At 40.1% G+C, this 23554-nt stretch overlaps 2 protein-coding genes across 2 annotated transcripts in view; one reads left to right on the top strand and one right to left on the bottom strand.

Moving 5' to 3' along the window:
• Window positions 1–1102: 1102 nt before the first annotated feature.
• Window positions 1103–2431, top strand: LOC311304763 (paraneoplastic antigen Ma1 homolog; the record flags this gene model as incomplete). The annotated part of the gene is made up of 1 exon (XM_084431999.1): window positions 1103–2431. One exon carries the CDS (start codon window positions 1103–1105, stop codon window positions 2429–2431), a length of 1329 nt encoding a protein of 442 aa, XP_084288125.1.
• An 8439-nt stretch (window positions 2432–10870) lies between these two features.
• Window positions 10871–23554, bottom strand: part of nudt14 (nudix (nucleoside diphosphate linked moiety X)-type motif 14) — a 48063-nt gene continuing 35379 nt past the window's right edge. Inside the window, exons 3-5 of the mRNA XM_084432258.1 lie at window positions 21620–21684; window positions 18763–19060; window positions 10871–12544 (exon numbers count right to left, since the gene is read on the bottom strand). Of these exons, the coding sequence (XP_084288384.1) occupies window positions 12295–12544; window positions 18763–19060; window positions 21620–21684 (613 nt within the window). The 3' untranslated portion in view covers window positions 10871–12294. The remainder of the gene's footprint in view (window positions 12545–18762; window positions 19061–21619; window positions 21685–23554) is intronic.

Raw genomic sequence — 23554 nt, 5'->3', positions numbered from 1 at the left:
TTGTGGGTTCTCATTTTTGTTATTGAGGTATTGAGTGTTTAAAATCTGTTTTTACACATGTAAAGGGGTTTGAAATGAGTGAACGGATTATCAAAGACTCGTTTAACGAATCAATTTAAGAGTCATTTGATTACGAACGAGTTTATAGAAGAGTCATTTGATTACGAACGAGTTAATAGAAGAGTCATTTGATTACGAACGAGTCAATAGAAGGGTCATTTGATTACGAACGAGTTAATAGAAGAGTCATTTGATTACGAATGAGTCAATAGAAGTCATTTGATTACGAACGAGTCAATAGAAGAGTCATTTGATTACGAACGAGTCAATATAAGAGTCATTTGATTACAATTGAGTCATATTAAGAAGGAAATTTGAGTTATTTTTGGGTTTAAACGTGTAAACCAGTCCTATATGTTCAAATAAGTATTAATTGTTGTTAATAAGAGTATTTGAGGTAACTGTTTTTTGGGGGGGGGGGGGGGGGGGGTCTGACTATTTTAAGTCTCTGTAGTACTACTGATTTTGGATCAGTTAAAAGGTTGCACTATATAAATGTGATATCTGTATTTTTGGTTTCCCTGAACCAGTTTACGATTCCATCACTGTGTAAGGCAATTATTCAGTAGTTTCATATTCCTGTCATTTATTTATTTTTCTTTGTTTTTGTTTATTTTTATTTTTATTTGTTAGTTTGTTTTTGTTTTGGGATTATTCAATAAACCCCAGGGTTTATTATAACTTTCTTATGCTCAACCTGTTTGTTTTATTCTCAAACCCCTGAGAATATGTTTATTGGAGGCACCGCGCTATAGAACAAATTATTATTGTAGTATACTGGTAGCTAACTGTTCATTCTTCAGGGGAAGGACCAGACATTACCCTTTACTACTACTGGGATACCAGGGCTCCTTTACTATTATTATACGAGTGTACCCGGTTGGGGAGGGTTACATTTTGGAGGCCCCGCTGGGATCTCTTTTCCCTGTGGTGAATACATTTTTTTTGGTGAACTATGGACCTGTCTAAGGCTGGTGAGTGGAGCCGCCAGGCTAAGCTCGATCCTCACAAATGTGTAATTCTTAGCAGGGTGCCAATTGATATGGCTGAGGATATAATTGCAGAAGTGCTAAACTCAGTGAAAGTGTTTGGTTGCCCTAAAGTACGGGGGCGTCGTGGGGACACCACTGGTTTGCAGATGTTCTTGTTGGTGGAAACTAGCCTGGAGATCGACGTTAACACTGTTCCACCAGAAGTAGGCATTTCTGGAGTTGTGGGGCCATGGGGGGTACATGTCCCTGCATGTGAGGTGGCCCCTGAGCTGACGGAAAAGGGCAGTGATTTTCAGGAGAAATTAATGAGTTGGCTGAATCAGGAGGGTAGGTCCTTAGATGATGTGAGGCCTCTGATTAGTTCTGACCAACCTGCTAATGTAAGTGCAAATTTAGTACACGCCCTCGATCGGCTGGTGGAAAAGTGTACTCAGGCGCCTGTTGAGTCTTTGAGCTATCGCAAACTACGGGTGTTTTCTGGCCTACAACCTGTTCCCTCAGGAGAGGATGATTATGACTCTTGGATGGAACAGGCCACACAGATGGTTAGCGAATGGCAGTGTGCTGAGTCCACCAAAAAGCAAAGAATTGTGGAAAGTTTGAGGGGGCCTGCAGCTGACATAGTCCGTTTTGTTAAAATGGGTAGTTCAGAGGCCACGGCCACAGACTATCTAATGGCCTTAGATACCGCTTATGGGAGTACGGAAAGTGAGACAGATCTTACTGTGAAGTTCAGCTGTACTTACCAAGAGCCTGGTGAAAAGCTCTCAAGCTACTTGTATCGGCTGGACAAGATTCTCCATCGTCTCTTCTTAAAAGGGGGTATCAAAGTGGAAGACCTGAATCGGAAACGTATGGAACAGGTTGTTAAAGGTGCCCTTACATCGGATACAGTAGCGTTGAGGCTTAGAATGATGTACAGTTTGCGTGATCCACCTGGGTTTTCTCAGCTGCTGCGTGAGGTCAGAGAGGAGGAAAATTGGATAAGCACACGGGCTAGTGCTAAGCCTGTTGTAAATTCTAAACCTGCTGTGGCTATGCAAATGGGGTCTGCTTTGGATGATGTAGAGGTTTTGAAAAGAGAGGTAAAGGAATTGACCACTCAGGTAGGCAAGCTGTTGAAAAATGTCACGTCTCTACCTGTAGGCGATGTCACTACCCAGATCCCTTGTGTGGGACCTGCTAAGGCGTCTGGGTTTTCCACTGCAGCTGCAAGTAAAGGTTCAGACGTCATTTCCAGGGCAGGGATTTTCTGTTATAAGTGTGGAGAAGATGGCCACACTCGAAGGGAGTGTCAAGGGGTAGAGGATCTGCGTAAAGTGAACCAGAAACTGATTAGACGGAGCAGGTTGGCGGGAAACTTCAACGGAGCTCTGTGAAGGAACGGCTCAGAGCTCCGGCTACCACCCGTTCCGATTCTTTTTCTTCAATGAGTACAGATGTTCATGGTCTTCCTGTTGGACTGGTGGGGCCATCTTTGGAAGTCCCTGTACAAATTGAAGGGGTTTATACTAAGGCCTTGTTGGACAGTGGTTCACAGGTGACAATTCTCTATCGCAGTTTCTATCAAACTTACCTGAAGCACTTACCTGTTCAGCCTGTTGAGAATTTGGAAATCTGGGGTTTGAGTGCGCACAAGTATCCGTACGATGGGTATTTGCCCCTTCGCCTGGAGTTTACTGCGGCTGTTGCTGGAGTACCTCAGGTGGTCGACACCCTTGCGTTAGTCTGTCCTGACCCTCAGCCAGAGCAAAAAGTAGCTATTTTAGTGGGCACAAATACCACGTTAGTACGACAGCTGTTTGAAGCCTGTAAAAAGGAGGCTGGAGAGGATTTTCTGAGTGTTCTGTCTGTCCATCCAGTGGTTCGTGCTGCATATGAGACAATTAGTGAGGGTGATAGTCAGGGAGACCGTTCTGGTCCCCATGGTACCATTTGGTTCCTGCAGCACAAGCCAGTAACTTTGAAACCTGGGGAAACTGGTCAAATACAGGGAAGACCTAAACTTAGAGCTGACTTAGGGGACAAGCTTGTGTTAATCGATCAACCTTTTGAAAATACTGATTTAGGAGAACTGATGGTGAGACCAGAGTTAAGGCTTGCTTCTGTGATGTCAAACCGCCTAGTGGCAGTCACAGTCAAGAATATGTCTAGCCGCAGCTTGCTTGTGACACGGGGTACTCCTATTGCCCATGTATTCCCTGTAGAGGTGCTGTCTCAGTCTACAGCTGTGAGGGCTGTTTCCGAGTCAAACGATCTGACTATGGACTCCTTTAACTTTGGAGATTCTCCTCTTCCTTTGGAGGCCAGGCGCCAACTATGCGAGAAACTTCTAGAAAGGAGAGACGTGTTTTCTTCCCATGAATGGGATGTGGGTTGTTCTCACAGTACGGTTCATGAAATCAGGCTGACTGATCCCACTCCTTTCCGGGAGAGGTCTCGGCGTTTAGCTCCCAAAGACTTGGAGGATGTGCGGGAACACTTGGTTGAGTTGCAAAAGTGTGGCATAATTTCTGAGTCTAGAAGTCCGTACGCGTCTCCCATCGTGGTGGTGCGGAAAAAGTCAGGAAGTGTTAGGATGTGTGTGGACTATCGCACCTTGAATCGCAGAACCATTCCCGACCAATATACTGTACCGCGGATTGAGGATGCATTGCACAGTCTCTCAGGCAGCCAGTGGTTTACCGTGCTAGATTTGAGGAGCGGGTACTATCAGATACCGATGAGCCCTGAGGACAAAGAGAAAACGGCGTTCATTTGTCCACTCGGATTCTATGAGTTTGAACGGATGCCTCAGGGGATTTGTGGGGCACCAGCTACCTTCCAACGAGTCATGGAGCGTACTGTGGGTGACATGAATTTCCTGGAGGTGCTGGTGTACCTCGATGACCTGATAGTATTCGGACAGACTCTAGAAGAGCATAACATGAGGCTGCTCAAGGTGCTGGATAGGCTGCGTGAAGAGGGTCTGAAACTGTCAGTGGACAAATGCCAATTTTGTCGAACCTCAGTAACCTATGTAGGGCATGTAGTGTCTAAAGACGGTATTTCCACTGACCCATCGAAAGTGGAGGCGGTGGTTACTTGGCCAAGGCCTCAGACTGTGACACAATTAAGGTCATTTCTGGGGTTTTGTGGGTATTACCGTAGATTTGTGAGGGGGTATTCAAGCCTTTGTCGCCCTCTGAATCAGTTGTTGGGTGATGGTGTCTCACAGGAACCGGGGAAGAAACATTCCCTGGGCAGAGCTGCTGACACTTTGGTGTCCCGTTGGGATGAGTCATGTGAGTGTGCATTCCGGGAATTGAAACAGAGGTTAACGCAAGCCCCAATACTGGCATTTGCAGATCCTCAGCGGCCATATGTTTTACATGTGGACGCCAGCTTGGATGGGTTGGGAGGTGTTCTTTATCAACCACATGCTGAGGGGCTGCGTCCCGTTGCGTTCATCAGCCGTAGTTTGTCCCCTTCTGAGAGAAATTATCCAGCTCATAAGCTAGAATTTTTAGCTCTAAAATGGGCTGTGGTAGACAGGCTGCATGAATATTTGTACGGGGTTACATTTGAGGTGAGGACTGATAACAATCCCCTCACGTACCTCCTAACTTCGGCCAAGTTGGATGCTACGGGACACCGATGGCTATCGGCGTTGTCTACGTACAGTTTCAGCCTTAAGTACAGACCGGGAAGGAAAAATGTGGATGCTGATTCTTTATCGCGTCGCCCGTACTTTTGTGAGGTTGCGGGAGGAGATTGGGAGGAGATTTCAGAATCTGGGGTGCGATCTTTGTGCCAGGCAGCGGCATCTGGGGAGACTGCGAGGGTAGGGAGCTGCCCTTTTGAGAGTTCTTGGGAGAGTGAGGCTACCAAGGCTCATGGCAATGTAGTGTCTTTTACCCCAACACTGGCGAGGAATTCAGACGCTGATTTGAGGGAGGCTCAGGGGCAGGACCCATGTTTGAATAAGATTATCTTGGCTATCAGCCAGAACAAACCTTATGATAGCGTGGTCTGTGACTTGCCTGAATTTCATCTTTGGAAGAGGGAGTGGGGAAATCTGATGGTGTTAAACGGATTGCTGTATAGAGTGGTCACTCTTGAGGGTGGGCATAGACGGCAGCAAGTAGTGCTTCCACCTGTGCTTTGTAGTGATGTACTGAACTCTCTTCATGATGACAATGGCCATTTTGGGTTTGACAAAACATATGCTTTGGTAAAGGACAGGTTCTACTGGCCTGGTATGAAGGAGGCCGTGAAACACTATTGTAGGGGTTGTGAACGATGTGTGGTGAGAAAGACTTTGCCCCGTAAGACAGCGTCCATGCAGCACATGCAGAGCTCAGGGCCTCTTGATCTTGTGTGCATTGACTTCTTGACTATTGAAGCAGACAGCCATAATGTGAGTAATGTGTTAGTTGTTACAGACCATTTTACTCGTTACGCACAGGCTTTTCCTGCACGAGATCAAAAGGCCTTGACAGTGGCTAAAATCCTGTGTGAGAAGTACTTTGTACATTATGGTCTGCCAACCAGGATTCATTCGGATCAGGGTCCCGACTTTGAGAGTCGTCTGGTGAAAGATATGCTTGCCGTGTTGGGGATTAAGAAGTCCCGTACTACTCCCTACCATCCTCAGGGCGATCCCCAACCGGAAAGATTTAATCGGACGCTCCTAAATATGTTGGGTACCCTGGATCCGAAAAAGAAAGCCCAGTGGAGTCAGTACATCCCACAGTTAGTACATGCGTATAATTGTACGCAGCATGAGGCTACGGGGTACTCCCCGTATTTTCTCATGTTCGGGCGTGAGCCTAGCTTGCCAGTGGACATTTGTTTCGGAACAAACAAAGGGGGCGGTTCAGTGTCACCATCGGTGTATGTGCAGAATCTGAGGAGGAACCTGAGAGCAGCTCATGAGCTGGCGGCTGAAGCTGCTGAAAGAAAGAATTTGTCTAATAAGAGAAGGTATGATCAGAAGGTGCATGAATGTGTCCTTAACCCTGGTGATAGGGTGTTTATCAGGAACTTAGGTCTGAGGGGGAAGCACAAGCTGGCTGATCGCTGGAGTTCAGTTATTTACGTGGTAGATAAACAGTTGACAAATCTGCCTGTATACCAGCTGACTCCAGAAAAGGGTGATGGACCCAAGAAGGTTTTGCATAAAGATCATATTCTTCCTGTGAGCTCACACATGAGGGTTAGGGAGGAAGGAAAGGTGACTACTTGTGGTGATGTCCCTAAGAGAAAATTGAAGGATTCTGATGGGCTTGGAGTTCAAGAGATGGGAGCAGCGGAAGTCGGGTCTGAATCCGACTCTGACTCTGAGTCCGAATATGATTACGGTCCGTTTCTGTATGGAGGACCGTCGTTATTTTACGGGGAGAGAGCTGTAACTGAAAAAGAAAAGAGAGTGGTTGAAAATCTTGAGATGGTTCCTGAAAGAAGTGAGGTGGAACCCGAGTTGGGTGAGAAAGATGGGGGTTTCCCGGCTGACCAGGAAGAAGAAATAGTGAGGTCAGAATTTCTGAAGGGGTTGGACCATATAAGAGCTGATCCAGAATGTGTTGGGTGTGGGAGAGGGTATAACGAAAATGCTGGCCCTGTGCATGAAATGCAATTGAGGAGGTCTAATAGGGAAAGGAAACCACCGGCAAGGTTTACTTACCCAAACTTGGGAGTTCCTACTCACGAGCTGGTGGTTACCTCTAAAGGGTGTGAGGTGTGTTCAAGCCAACAACGTGTTCCCCTTAGAGGTCACAACAATGAGAATTCTCATGTTTGGTGGTGTAATTCCCAAGCTCTTTGCCGGTCATGTTGGTCACACATAAATGCATGGCCGTGTATAGTCCCTAGAGTGTAAAGTTGAAACCAATATTTCCTGTTTACTGATTTAGTGGTTCGCATGGGGACATGCTGTTTTCAAGTGGGGGAAGGATGTAGCCTTTTTGAAAATTCAGGGCTATAATGAAAATAAAAATAAAAAGCACTGGCAAAATAGTGAGTTTTATGTTTGTAGTATTTTTTTTCTTTAGTATTTTTTTTCTTCTAAAAAAAATAATATTTGTTTAAAGGTTTTGCCAATGTAAGCTTCTTAACAAGAGTGTACCTTTAAGTTCTGAAAAAATGTTGAAATTGTATGCGTCTGTTCTTAACCAATGAGAGTTTGTGCTGCGGGGGAGTTCGGTGAAGGAGAGAAGGGTGGATGATAATTTGTTGTTGGAGGAGTAAAATTGAGCAAGCTGACTCTTGGACAGAGACTAATTCTTCTCTGCTGTCTGAACTGAGTTGATGAACAGTTTGTTTACGATTCGTTACGAAATTTCGAGCGGTGAGGAGAAGACTGGATCCGAAATCTCGAGGGAGAGTGGAGGACTCGGTTGGAGCTCCTGGCGGAAATTCAACCACGGCCTAATGGAGGACTGATTCATCGGGCATCGTGGATTTGAGATTGCTACCTTCTTATTTTTTTTTGGTTTGAAGATATTCGGGACCTTGGACCGTCATCGCGCATTATAGCCTTCATGTTCATGCACATGCAGATGAGTGAGTAACGTACATTTGGACTGAGCTCTGTTGAATCTCATCGTTTGGAGGAAAAGTGCACCAACGGTTCATGGAAATTGTACATGTACTGGTTTAGAGACTAAGTTTGTGGGTTCTCATTTTTGTTATTGAGGTATTGAGTGTTTAAAATCTGTTTTTACACATGTAAAGGGGTTTGAAATGAGTGAACGGATTATCAAAGACTCGTTTAACGAATCAATTTAAGAGTCATTTGATTACGAACGAGTTTATAGAAGAGTCATTTGATTACGAACGAGTTAATAGAAGAGTCATTTGATTACGAACGAGTCAATAGAAGGGTCATTTGATTACGAACGAGTTAATAGAAGAGTCATTTGATTACGAACGAGTCAATAGAAGGGTCATTTGATTACGAACGAGTTAATAGAAGAGTCATTTGATTACGAACGAGTTAATAGAAGAGTCATTTGATTACGAACGAGTTAATAGAAGAGTCATTTGATTACGAACGAGTCAATAGAAGGGTCATTTGATTACGAACGAGTTAATAGAAGAGTCATTTGATTACGAACGAGTCAATAGAAGGGTCATTTGATTACGAACGAGTTAATAGAAGTCATTTGATTACGAACGAGTTAATAGAAGAGTCATTTGATTACGAACGAGTTAATAGAAGAGTCATTTGATTACGAATGAGTCAATAGAAGTCATTTGATTACGAACGAGTCAATAGAAGAGTCATTTGATTACGAACGAGTCAATATAAGAGTCATTTGATTACAATTGAGTCATATTAAGAAGGAAATTTGAGTTATTTTTGGGTTTAAACGTGTAAACCAGTCCTATATGTTCAAATAAGTATTAATTGTTGTTAATAAGAGTATTTGAGGTAACTGTTTTTTGGGGGGGGGGGGGGTCTGACTATTTTAAGTCTCTGTAGTACTACTGATTTTGGATCAGTTAAAAGGTTGCACTATATAAATGTGATATCTGTATTTTTGGTTTCCCTGAACCAGTTTACGATTCCATCACTGTGTAAGGCAATTATTCAGTAGTTTCATATTCCTGTCATTTATTTATTTTTCTTTGTTTTTGTTTATTTTTATTTTTATTTGTTAGTTTGTTTTTGTTTTGGGATTATTCAATAAACCCCAGGGTTTATTATAACTTTCTTATGCTCAACCTGTTTGTTTTATTCTCAAACCCCTGAGAATATGTTTATTGGAGGCACCGCGCTATAGAACAAATTATTATTGTAGTATACTGGTAGCTAACTGTTCATTCTTCAGGGGAAGGACCAGACATTACCCTTTACTACTACTGGGATACCAGGGCTCCTTTACTATTATTATACGAGTGTACCCGGTTGGGGAGGGTTACACATATTATTGGGAGATATATAAGTGATAACCTTATTTTAATACGGATTTTATTTAATTAGTCTGTAATAAAGATCCTATTTGAATTACATTACAAGCTATCAACATTTCATCTTTCTTTTTTACCCGTATAAAAATCAGCAATTGCACCAAATTCCATATTTTTGCTCAGTTTTGGCCTTTGAATAATATTGTTCCATATTCTCCTACATCAAACTATTTGAGCCATAAACGGCTAATTTAATGATACTCGACAAAAAATACACACACATACTTTAAAATTGTGTTTTTTTATAGTTTCAAAAGGCTCAATAAATGGTTCCATAAAAAAAAAAAAGATTTATCTGACTATTATTTTATATGTCAGGCTTTATAGGGTTAATGATAAAAAAGGACTGACTGCACCTGAAACAAAACTAAGGAAAAAGCTTCATGTAAATTTATCAGCAAGCTAATCCTGTTAGGGTGTGCTTTGAAAATAATCATTGAGCGGTGGCCTGTTCATTACATTAAATGCACAACAAGAAAATCCCAAAAAGGTTTAGTACAGTGGACAAATGAGCAATTGTTTTGTATTGATAATATATTCAGTCTGCGTACAGTGCACAAGCCCTTTGTGGGTCATCTGAACAAAGCCATCAGTAAATCAAGAAGCATAGAAAACACGCTTAAGTGGCCTTGCCATGTCTTCTCTTCTCCCCTGCCTCACAGATCACACTCATTGTGTGTCTTGTTGTGAGGCGTGCGGTTGCTATAGCAAAGTCGTGGTAGTTGCACTTAGTTACTTAATGCTATTATTTGTGACCCCCTCACCCACCCACCTGTCCCTCCTCCACAATCCCTCGCCCCGGACATCCGTCAGTAAGGCTGTGTAATGATTACCAATGTGCCTAAAAAGAGCAGAGACGAAAACAAACATTACCTTGACAACTCAACTCCTCTCAAATCTCTACATAACGAAGAGCGCTCTGACCCCTAGAGAGCTCTGGATGAGAAGCTCTTGACAAATTGTCCCTCAGCTTGAATGAAAACATCAACGTCGTTTGACACATGAAAGCCAGACTGTAAACAAAAGGTGTGGTAACGTGAAAGGAGAGTAAGATGAGGGCAAGCGGAGTGGATTTGGCCACTGTTTAAATGTATTATTTATCAGTCATTACAACACTTTACATCTGACTGAGGTTGATTTTGGACAGATACGGACTTGCACTGATAGATGAAAGTAGAGACTCCATGACCTAAGGCAGGAACCTTTTTATTCATTTAAACTGAATGCAGATCAATGTAATACAGAGTGCACATGCAATATTTCATTTTTGAAATATATATATATTTTCAAATGTCAAAAGTTACGTATATATATATATTACATAATTGAAATATATATATATATTCGTTCGAGGTGCCATTCATGAAAACAACCAGTAAACAAATTTTGTGAGATCCAAAAAAAAAAGAAAGACAAAAATGATATATAAAGACATAAGAAATAGTCTGAAAATCAAGCATTAGTAACAGTGGCACGTGACAATAAATCAACAACTTATTAAAAAAAAAAGCCCTATCCTGAGATAAACGTACAAAACACTTATAAGAAGAGATTAAGAAAATGAGGGGATGATATCTGAGGCATCGTGATAAGAAATAATGCTCCCAAAACAAATGCATAATTCTTAAATGTCTCATTTGCATACTTTAAAAGGAGCGCTCAAAGTTAAAAACACTGTCATTGTGGACCAAATCAATCCTGTTTGTCCTTTCCACAACACTCTTTTTGACTGATTATTTGAACATGGTAACTTGTGAATTAGCACATTGACCATATGTATTGATAAAGTTATAACACTCAATCACAACAGAATATAGACCAAGTACAGTGATAGGACAGAGGAAATGCTTTACAAGAAGATCCAATCAGCTGATAATATTGAATTTATTTAACATGGAGGTGATGGTTGTCAAGACAAGAACAAAGAAAGCATTGACAAATGTTTGTGCACTTCAATATCCTTCACAAAATAATTAAGCCAACAAGATATAGGAAAAATTATTGATTGATAGATCGATCCATTAAACTAGTGAATGCTTTGTGCTTAAGAGAATTTGAACTGAACTAAGAGCAAGAATCTGATTCAGAAAGCTTCAGCTCACCTTAAAACATTTGTAAGTGAAGTTACAAGCAGCCTCTCAAATCTTGGAGGTATCACGGAGAATATTGAGGATATATTGATTATATTCACGCATTTATAGTAATCACCCTATATATTCATACAGTAAACCGCAACAGTAATACAAATGATTTTCAAGTATAGTAATCCATGGACTTTAGAAAGCCAATACTTTTTGTTCCTGTGACTTTAGGAGGTACCAGTCTTCTGACACTATGGTGTTTGAAAATAATTTCTACTTTTTCAGCAGGCAAGCTCATGCACCCCTAATATATTCTATTCCATATGTTCTGAAAGAAGTCAGAACGTTGATTCAGTTAAGATTATGATTATGGCAAAGCAGCTTTAAACCTGTAGTACTAGCACTGTACTCATACTTTAGGTTTTTGTAGTAGATATTTCATAAATTCTGTGCAAAAACTCACTTAGAATATCAACTTAATGTTAAGCGGCAATAAAAAACACCTCAGTATTTTTCAGCATTGTCACTAACCCTGAATTTCCCAAAGTCAGCTTTGGACCTGAGATATATGCAAGAGCGTAATTGTTTTTCCGTCAATGATTGTTTTCAAGAAGTGTCTCGTTTGGGTAGCTGCCTGTGTTGTTTACATATAATTCACATTAATTATTGTGATTATTTACTTGCTTATTTATTTCAAAAATTAGTGTTGTTATTCTAAACAGCAAAATTGGAATATGGCTATATACTGTCCCTTTCTGACCACATTGTACAGCTTCAATTGCGAATGATCCAGGTCTGATGTTCTCTCTCTGATGGTATCAACACGGTCTTTCAGATCTGTCCCTCTCTAATAAGAGTGGAAGAGATCACCATTACAAAGTCTTTAAGGGCTGTGGTGTGATTTCAAATGGCTGGCTGAAATTCCTGACATGTTAAAAACAAAGCATTCGGTTACACAAAACAAACTCTCAACGAACCTCTTCAGTTCTACGGTTAACCGATCGGGATGTGTCAGCTCCCGTGGAAAGCTGATAGCACAAAAGTGCTGCTTCAGTTTGAAATAAGACAATAGCTAGAACCACAACGAACAGATAAAAGTGTAAGAAATACCCGAAAAAAAAAATTAACAGTTAGTGACCATTTTGATTACTACGTATAAAAATGTATGTAATGACTTGTATTTCAGAGGATGGCTTGGAACTGTTACGTTACACATTGGTGGAGATCTTATACTTCGGTGACATGTTGCTGTGGAACCAGATGAAGCTGAAAATGACACCCATTGTTTTCGGGATGCTCTCGTCAAAGGCGAAGGTCATGGCTTCGTGCAGGGGCACTTTGACCACCTCGATCAATTCGCCCTCTTGGGGTTTTCCTCCTCCCTCTCCGACGCAAATCTCATCGGACACCTCTGCGTAGAACATAGTCTGCTTCGATCCGGTCACTCCGACTCCTGACCTGTGGGGGAGGAAAGCACAAGGGACTCAAAAAGAGCAATCCGAGAACACTTCAGTTTTCCTTCACAAGGCACTGCAGCTATAAACTATGAATGCCTGATTTAAAGGGATAGTTCACTAAAAATTCAAATCCTGTCATCGTTTACACACCCTCAAGTTGCTCCAAGCCTGTATGAATTTCTTTCTTCTGCTGAACACAAAAGATATTTAGAAGAATATGGTTTACCAAACAGTTGATGGACCCCATTGAAAAAAAAAAAAAAAAATACTATGGAAGTCAGTGGGGTACATCAACTTTTTGGTTTCCGGCATTCTTCAAAATATCTTCTTTTGTGTTCAGCAGAAGAAAGAAACTCATAAAGGGTTGGAACAACTTGAGGGTGAGTAAATTATGACAGAATTAAAAATTTTGGGTGAACTATCCCTTTAAGCTAAAGAAGCCACATGTTGACTAAATCAATGTTAATGCTAAATGCTAATGCCCAATGTGTTGTGATTCCTCCTTGGTAATCCCATATGTGTATTCTTTATTCTTCCACGGTATCCCTGGGCAGATTTGCTCTGCCCATGTCTCAGCGTCTGAAGTAGTTCCATCCCAGTCTAGGGCCCAGTCCCAAATGGCACACTTCAGTCTTGTGGACTTACAATGGCTGCCGCGTGTTCGTTAAGTACGTGAGACCGTAGGGTCTCATTTGTCATTTTAGGCCTCAGAAGGGTGCTCGCGAGCGCCCCCTTTGCGGTCGATATGCGGCTTTTGCCAAGCCCGCACTGATGCAAGCTCCGCAGCAGACTTCTTCCCGACAGTCAAAGCGGCATTAAGTCACGAAAGTGCGGACTCGTAGGAAGACCACAAGTGCTTAGGGTGCCATTTGGGACAGGGCCTAGGTAGGACCTACCACAGAAGCCATTCCATACGTAGCACTTACTGTTAGATTTGATTCCTTATTTTAAATGTGGACAAAAAGCGTAGTAAATTTTTAGCATAATTTAAGCTAAAGAAGTAAAAATTTTGCTAAAATAAAGGTTACATTCTGTACTAGTGTCGTCACATTTAACTCCAGATTTGAGATGATATTGTAATCTTGGCAAATAGCTTTATAAATGGTCTTTCCACATTCAGATACCTGAACGCTTATTACCAACTTGAAAACTATTTGACCAGGGGTGTTACCAAGATGGCAGGCCAGTGAACTGGCTGCCATTAAAGTAACTTAATGAGCAAAAATAAATGATGCTACATGAAAATAATTACCATCTATTCAAATGACGATTCTGAAACCCATTAGGGATGTATGGATGAGGAGACATCCACCATTCAAGCAGCTCTTGTTGAAATTGCTATTGCACAATGAGGACTAGGCATGGGCAAAAAGGGGCTACTGCGAGGACCTGAAGGCATGAAGCAAAGACCTCTCATACCTTAATAGACAGCAATCCGGTAAGCGCCACTGTGGCTGAGGCGTAACCTCACTTGAGACTCCGTCATGGAGACATCACCATGGAGATCTCCCTAACACCATGAGAGTATTACAGAGATGTGAAGCTTCCAAAAGCCCCTTCTTTTCTTAGTATTTTGTAGAAACAGAATTTTTGAAATGAGCTTATGAAATCTGGAAGAAAATTACAAGGCCGTGATGCTTGCGTACCATCAAACTGATGGATGATGGCCCGAGGAGGTAAAAATGGAACAAGCCCCAGCAATCACTTTCTAGGATGAGTTTAAACTAACCACAATGAGTGCGTTGCAAAACATAACTCTACATCTGAGAGGACGGATTTCATGAGAATCTCCAGGACACTGTCTGTAACCAATGAAAAATGCTGACATCCACTCCACAAAGAATGAAGACAAGATGTGACAAATTAACTATTCTGAAGCCCTCGGCATGGGGCATTTATGGGCCCGGAAGATATCATTTTCTAATAAATCTTTGGACGATTCCAGTTTCAACACAAAAGAGAGAATACAGCTCCTTCCTCTCTTTAGGAGAAAGTTTAGGAGGTAGTTAGGCTATACAAATGTCACTTTAACTTTATTATGCTGATGGTCAAGAATGTTCATTTTGCAAATTGTAAACGCAAAGCAAATTACTCCAGTTCCTTCAGTACTGCAAAAAAAATTACTTGGTTTGAACTGTCTATTCATCAAAGATTCCTGAAAAAATTTATCAATTTCCACAAAAACATTGTCCAGCACAACTGTTTTCAACAATGGCAATAATAAGAAATGTGTGTAATCATCATATTAGAATGATTTATGAAGGATCACGTGACACGGAAGATTGGAGTAATGATGCTGAAAATTCAGCTTTGCCATCACAGTAATAAATGACATTTAAAAAACATATTAACAAAAGAAAATGGCTATTTTAAATTGCAATGACATTTCACAATATTAGTTTTCAAATAAATGCAGCCTTGGTTAGCATAAGAAACGTAAAAAATATTATAGACCCCAAATGGTAGCGTATATTTAAATAAATATAGGCCTATGCAAATAATGATAAATATTGACCCATGTGCAGTGACATCAGAACAACGAGCTAAGACTACCATTCAATTTGGGACATGATTTCGTCTCAAGTCAGCCACTGGTTTGATGATCTAAGAGGCCTGTCAGATTGAGCCTAGAAAGGTAGGCTACTAAGAGAAGCAAAACGTTATCCAGTCAGGGTATATATATCAGGATAGAAAGTGACAATGAGGTTAAGAATTGTATTATAATGATGAACAAAATGTCAGAGGAGGACAAAAATTGAAATTTATTGAAAACAATCTCTTGTTAGTACCGTGATCTAGAGGTTAATGTAAATGCATATATGGACAATGCGTCATTTCCTCATCCACTTTCCCACATTTCTTGTTCCCTCTGGTTTCTAATTATGTGGAAAAAGAAAAAAAAGTGTAACAATTCATTGTGTAACAAATTTTCACTGAGTAATCAAACAGAAGTAGGTCATCCACTCTCTGCATTCCTTCATGTCCCTAAATACGTCCATAAACGCAGCAGGTGCAGCAGGTGTTTATGAGAGTGTGGTGCAGTCAGCAGGTGCGTCCAAACTGTGTCTGTGTGTTCATTTGAGAGGAGGATGCTTTGTGACTCCATGTGGTATTTTAGCAAATCAGAGATAGCTGTGGCACAGGTCACAAACAGCAACATGCAGATGTTGCAGGCTCACACACGCAGGTGGTGTGACTCTGGCAGGTGCGAGGCGGCAGGGGTTTACGACAGTCTCCTCAATGAAGACTGATAAGAGCATAATGCAGCACTGTTTCATCTTTCTTTACAGATGAGATTGGGACACAATTAACCCCTGAATACTTTATCTGAGGTTCTTTCCTCTGGGGGTTTACCAGCCAATGATCAAGATGAAGGTTAAATATTAAATTGGGAAACAAGATAAAAATGTATGTCAGTCATGCCAAAGTGCATATTAGCAGACATGTATACATTCCTCTCTCACACACTCTTATGCTCAACAGGCCCTGATTACACCTGGTATTAAGATGCGTTTTGGTTGATTGGGTCACAAGTGGACGATGCTAAATAAAGGTGTAAATGGGGTCTAAAACGTTTTGAGTTTGTCCACTTTCGACTACTTCCAGAGGTAGTCGAAAACACATTTCGAGCGTATTGCTTTCATAGTGTAAACACTCTATGCGTTCGAACAGCAACAAAAGAGCCTACTCTCTGCCTACTTACCTAATGCCTAAACATTATGGGAAGCGCGCAAGCCAGAAGGGATTTAAACTTTGTTTGCAGAAGACCCAAGTTTGGTTTGAAGACAAAAACATACCCAGCTCAATGTTCTCTCACCATTCCTGATTTCAAACACACACTTGCGGCTGTCAGAGCAGAAACGATTCAACGAAAGTCCATTAAATCAAAAGATTTGAAAAAAAACCATACATTTACATAGACATAGACCCCGCGAAGATATCAGCACAGAAGTGGTTAAAAGTGGACAAAAGAGACGGGTTAATAGACCAGGTGTAAACGGGTATATGTCTGCTTCGTCTACGTGTGATCCGATCGACCGATCTTACTGCCAGGTGTCAATAGGGCCACATTGGCTGCATTTATCAGATTAAAAAAATACAGTATAATTGTAAACTATTATAACAATTTAAAATAACTTTTCGTTTTTAATACATTTTAAAATGTAATTTATTCCTCTGATGACAAAGCTGAATATTCAGCAGCCATTACTTCAGTCTATAGTGTCTCATGATCCTATCATTCTAATATGCTGAGAATAGGACGTTCAAAACAACTGCATTCATTTGAAACAGAAATCTTCTGTAAAATTATAAATGTCTTTATTGTAACTTTTGATCAAATTATTGTGTCCTTGCTGAATGAAAGTATTAATCTCTTTCATAAAAATCTTACTGATAGTAATAGTATTGAAGTAGTATATACACATATACAGTATAAATACACAGTGTAGGCTATATATGAGGAGTTCAGATGCAAAAGCCTCTAAGTGCCATCTGAAATTTTCTTCTAGAATGATCATTTTTATCAAGCTCGTATATTTAAGTTCAGTAATTTCACTTAAATGACAATTAATAGGTCATTTTCATTGCCATTTAAATGAAATTACTGACCTTAAATATACGAGCTTGATAAAAATGATCATTCTAGAAGAAAATTTCAGATGGCACTTAGAGGCTTTTGCATCTGAACTCTTCATATATAATAAGGGGTGTATCGGTACACAGAAGTCACAGTTTAATACATACATCAGTTTTGGGGTCACGGTTCGATACGATTTCGGTACAACAGGAAAAAGCAACAAATGCCCAATGCTAGGTTTCTTTTTATTTATTTTGAACAGACAGTAATGCAAATTACAGTTTGTTCCACCTTGTGGCATTTAGTCCCCCCTGAGGTAGTTGATACAGTACAGACTCCTTTAGTGTATTTAGCACTAAGCAGTAAACAGAATGCACTCTTGCATAAGCCTCTCTTGTGTTATAGAAGTACAAAATAAATTGAATAAAAAAAAATAAAACTTGTGCAGAGATAAGTTTTTACACTCCTGTAGTCTTTTTCTGCCTAGATCCGGTGATTGGTACATCTGGATTATGTCGTCTGCCCACTAACCCCCTCATTATAGCAGTGGAAACAACTTAAAATACTCCATTTATGGAAATACAGATGAGAGTAACTGTAAAGGGTCTGTTTTTATTTGTGTAGAACTCACAATAAAAATAAAACATTGTGCTTTTGTAAAATAAAGAAAAGAAATAGGACGCCGCTTTTTTCTGTCCCAGTTTCGTTTCCGTTAAGTTAGTAGAGCACATACAAAAAATGTATCGATATTCTGCGTATAGGCTACTAGAAAGCTCTTGTGTGCCATCTGAACTCTTGTGGTTGGTGCATAGATCGCCTGTCCTTCTTCTGTTCTTTTTCCTGTTGTGGAAGTTAGCAAACAGTGTTGCATTACCGCACGTGCACCCTTCTGGATTGTAGTGTGGATCGCCTGTGACTGACTGTATATTCGTCGTCAGACTGAATGCACACCGAACCGTGATGTCCGTACTGTAACGGTTCGGGACGATTATATATATATATATATATAAGACAAATAAACATTGATAGGGTGATCAGGCTGACTGTAGAATGCTGTGATTGACCAATCAGAAGTATTCCAGAGAGACATCTAATAAAGAAAGTACATAAGCCTGAATAAACCTCAAGACTTGTTTCATTATCAGTGTATCACTTACGAGGCTGCTTGTGTTATTATTAGCCACTTTCACACTTGAAAGCTGCTAAATTTTCAGATTTACTTTCCCACATCCATTATTAGCACAAGCAGCAGCTTCATTGACATCACCAAAATACTTTAGACTTAGACTTCCTTTATTATTCCCCGAGGGGAAATTAAGGTGTTGCAGCCAACAGAAAATCAAGACAACACGCATGGCAAAAATAGACAATACAATCTATCAATCAATCATCTCAATAAGTATTTTAAACTCATTGACATCGGACACCATTTACAAGAAATAACCTTTAACAATAAACCTATTGAAATTTAATGTGATGACATTTCTCATCACATTGTTGCTGCTAATAGAGTTTGATCTGCATCACATGGGCCTACAAGTAAATGCTTTGGAGTGATTGCTCTCTAACTTCACGTGTGAATTACGCGAACGAATTAGCCAGAATATCAGAAATGTTACTTATTTTAGATGGGTTCTCACCTGTATGACGTGATCTTTCTCAGTTTAGTGACTGGCACATCATATCCACACTCTTCCAGCACTTCCTGCCTGGCAATCTCCTCTAGAGAAAGGTTGGGTTTGTCCACCAAGCCGGCGCAAAGCTCGTAGGTCACACCAGCCGAAGCAGGAGGTTGGTGGCTTGATGTCTCTTCGCTTGAGTCCCCTGCTTGGTTCTCTTCCGGGACTTTAGCTTCTGTTGGTGCGGGTTCTGCTGACTCTTCCTCCGCAGGCTGCAGGGGCTTAGGTTTGCTCCGCTCCCATTCGCTCATGTATACAGCTGTGGAGAAGTAAGACGTGTCACTCATCGTTCAAGAGTGCTTTTAAACACAAAGATAGATGAGGAAGCATGTGAGTACACAACCACTTTGATTGATGAGATCTCAAATATAGTGTTTTAGAGCATGTAGGCACAAGTATGTGTGTGAGAACAAGAATCTTAAACAACAACATAGTATTTGCATTAGTTTCATATGGTTTTGAAAACTTTAAGACAAGTTTAAATTCGATGACTAAGAATATTTTTTGGTGTAACTGTCACCTAATTATAATAACATAATATACTAAAATCATAAATGCATGGAATCATTATTACCGTTCATTTACACGACAACTGTGTTTTGGGGGCCTGAAAATGCCAAATTTGGAAATCTGGTTTCAAACATGAACTTGTGAAAATGGTGACATCATGCGCATGCATATTACACGTTAAGTTTATAGGTGTGTAATGTTTCTTTACAAAGTGACATAGCCAACTACTGGCCTGGCATAAATGATACAGCGTTTTTAATTGTTTTTGCGGATCCATGTGAACGGGGATCGTTTTGACAACATTATTGTCTGTACACAAAAAACACAAAGGAAAACGTTTCCGCTTTTAGTACAGAATTGTCATGTAAACGTGCCCTCAGACAACAACCTTAATTTGTCAAAAAATGGAAATGATATCTATGGAAATTATATGATCTTTTAACAGACTTATTGACCTAGTAATAATAGAGATGTTTGGCCAACCAGTTTATTTTAGTATCAATGATAAACTACTATCATATTTAAAATTAGATATTTTTATATATTTTCTGTCTTTAACTTAATTTTTGTAAAAATAAATAAATAAAAAATGCAATTTTGTTGTGCTTCTTGTAAATTTTATAAATTCTTTTAAAAATGTCTATATAGTTTTTATTAAGTTTTAGTTTATTTAGTTTGTTCTTCAACAAATTAAACAAAATGAGAAGTTGCTTTTGCAACTAGCTGAAAGCTTAAGATTTTTATATTTTATTTTAGTTAATGTTTGTCTTATTTCAAGTAATTAACTTTTTATATGGTTTTAGTTTTACTTAACAACTGTGCCCAACTCATGGTTGAACCTACAACCTTACAGATATCTTTACCCAGATCTTTAACTACTACGCCCTTCAGACGAATGTACTGTACATATGGGACTGACTGAGAGCTCAATTCAAGAACAGCCATCCTTGAGAAGACTTGTTCTTATGTTTCCCTGCACAAGGCCTGCCTTTTCATTTGAAGCATTGTTTGAAGACTACAGAAAAAAAAAAAACTGTAGAAAGACGTCTCTCTTTCAATGCAAGGCTTTCCTTCCATTCTGAGAAGCAGGGCGCCGTCCCTGGCGAGCATGGATAGAACAATAGTGTAACAGTGTAGCGCAGGGCCAAAGCTTCATTGAGAGCACTGAAAAATGCTCTGTTTGCACGACCACCATCAACATGAAAAATGTCCCATTATGAGAACACTGCAATAGGTTTATATGTGGCTTATTCCTTTGTGTGCTACACATTTCAGAGAAATTAACTGATGGATGTGGGAAGGTTCTAAACGGTCTTAGAAGAAAAAAAAACTTATTTTTTCCAAGTCTATCATCCATGTTATTTTCAAGCAAACATTTCTCTCTAACAGCAGTTATAAAATGGCACCTGATATCTGTTGCATATCAGATGTTTTTTTAAAAGGTTAACTTTTACAAAACATTTCTTCGTCTCTTTCAGGTAGAGATAACAGAGGGATCTGGGTGTAGTACAACACTGTAATGAGATACAGCCTAAATTAAGTAGGCCTATGTGTGAGAGCATTTGCATGCAGTATGTCGAGGTGTTGTTCTGCTGTGAAATCATGCTACAAAAATAGGTTTTAGGGAAGTTTTGAATGTATCTGGCCCACACAGGCGCCTAGGTTGTGTAGGATGAGGGGGACCTTAGGTTAGTAGGACAGCTCAGATAGATGCAAAACAACAAGAAACATTAGTTTAGGTGTGACAAGCCTCACATAGGATGCATTACTCAAATTTGATGTATTTGGGGGGCTCCAAGAATATATCTAACAGGGTTGAGCAACATTAAGAATTGAATTGAGAATGTTTTTTAAATTACAAATCAATTCCTGAATTCAATGAGGCAGAATTAAAATGAACTGAAATTCAAAGACTAACTGCAATGTGTACTTTAATGATAAAAATGTGATAAAGGTAAACCTAACCTTACCCATAAAATCAGAGGGAAATGATAGGTGAATAACACTGATGTAGAAGCACCTAACCCTTCTTGTAAGCCTAAACTTCACATAAACTGTAAACTTGTCCCTCAAATCTGTTTGGTTAATTGGAATGTTGTTCCAGGATCAGGATCAGAAAGGGAGCTCTTTCAGAATTTCAGAATTTTGCACAACCCTGATATCTACAGTAACTGAAAAATACCTTACAGCCTTCCAAAGATCTCATGGACGTAGAAAAATCCAACATTCGTTAAATAGGTGTGAAGAAAACAAGATTTAAAAACAGTCAAAATCGAAGATTCATGCATGGAAAACTGCAGGGCGTTACCTGGGCGGAACTGCTTGACCAGGATAAAACAGTGCGAGGTGGTGTTGAAAATCAGCACAGAGACACTGGAGAGAGGAAAGAAAAGGAAGAGGAATGAATTTAGAAGCCAAGTTGTCACTTGGAGAAGCGGTTCCACATGGAGCAGTACTCAACAATGGATATTCTCCCTTCTCGTTAATGCATCCAGTCCTGCAAGAGCAACAACAAACACGACTGATCCAAAAAAAAACTTGGGTAGGCTTAGAGTAGTGGTAGAGTAAGTGAACATGAGCATGTGTGTGAAAGAGAGAGGCACATGGACACCCTTGCTCCATCAAGCCCCAACAAATCACCCAGGATTAACACCTTGGATGTGGTCTTGGCTTTTCACTTTATCTCGGTTTGAGACTGAACATAATGCCCTAAGAAGAAGAGAATAAATCCCTGCGTCTTAAGGATCTCTGTATAATAGGATTTATCCACTGAAGCATACTGGGATAGCCAGGCCTCAGTAGACTAGCTAATAGCTCAGCGTGGCAGGAGGTCAGAGGACAGAGTGTCTCTGTACAGCACTTTCACACTTATACAAGCAACATCCTTCCCCAACTCTCCAGCCAGGACAACACATACCTGAAAAAAAAAAAAAAAACTGACTCCGGAGATCCAAGCGAAAAATATTCCATTACCAAACACACCCAAGTATGTGTTTACATGTGCTGTTATAATCGAGCAACAGCGTTATTAACGTAGTTGAGCCACAGTCTTCATCTGCCTCATGCATAATCAAATATTTAATTATTAAACACAACTTGTGTTTCTTTTGGACCATGCACACAACATTGAGACCATTAATGCGTATACATGCATCATATTATCTAGATCTGTTAGCCCAACTTCACAAATACCATGCTGGCACACCATGAGCTGGACTAGACATACCATTGCTTTAGACTGAAAATGTATTTAGTCAAACAGCTGTATTAATTTAACTTCTAAAGATTGATGTTAATAGCAGGTGTAAACGGGGACATTAAAAGAAATGTCGGAAAATTTTGCGGGAAACAAACATTTTTTTGTTGGTCAATGTGGCAAATGTGTGGCCAACTTTTTCACATTTATGCGTAATTCATAAACACTTGGATTCCTACTGAAATGACTGGGAAATTCGTCAAACAACGATAAATGTGACCACACTTTCAGAGTGCAAGATTTGCCAATTTTTACAGATCAGCTCCTTATCTGCTATAATAATATGTTGTATTAACGTGATTGTTTCGATGGAAAAGGGGAGGGAGACGGCTCTTTGAGTAGAGAAAGCGGATATGTCCGTAGAGGCAGGAAGCCCTGCCCAGCCTTTCCCATGGTGAATGCTTGCCAGATATTACCCACACAGCCTGAATGCAAACCTACACACACACACACACACTCTCCTGAACCTTACCTACCAGTATTTGTTCTCTACTCAAACAATTTTTATAACATGGCCACACGCAAAATTAAAAGGAGCACAATAGCAGTACCATTTTGGTTATCAAATTATATATATATATATATATATATTTTTTTTTTTATTATCGATTATGGATATTTAATTGTTCATGCTCATTTCCCATATCCCATACATATACAGTATGTAAAAACATGAATAATTTTAGTGATGCACCAAAATTTCGGCAAGTAGAAATATTCCGGCAAAATAGAAAAAAAAGAAGAAAAAAAGAAAAACAAACCTGTTACTATTTAGAGCATGTCAGCCGTGTGGACGCACTTCACTGACACCAAAAACGAAGCTAGAGAAGCAATATGAAAAATGTGTTTGTTCTAATCTGTTGACGTAGTGTGAACAGTGCAACGCTTCTGGGTTCTACGTCAGAACGTCAGCTCATTATTGGCCAGCATCACACACATGACCAGCGTCGGCCAATAGTGAGCCGACGTTCTGACGTAGAACCCGGA

The sequence above is a fragment of the Rutilus rutilus genome, assembly GCF_951802725.1.
Source record: "Rutilus rutilus genome assembly, chromosome: 15".
Lineage (NCBI taxonomy): Eukaryota > Metazoa > Chordata > Actinopteri > Cypriniformes > Leuciscidae > Rutilus > Rutilus rutilus.
Note: the sequence above shows the minus strand (reverse complement) of the source record. Positions and strands in the feature narration are given on the sequence as shown.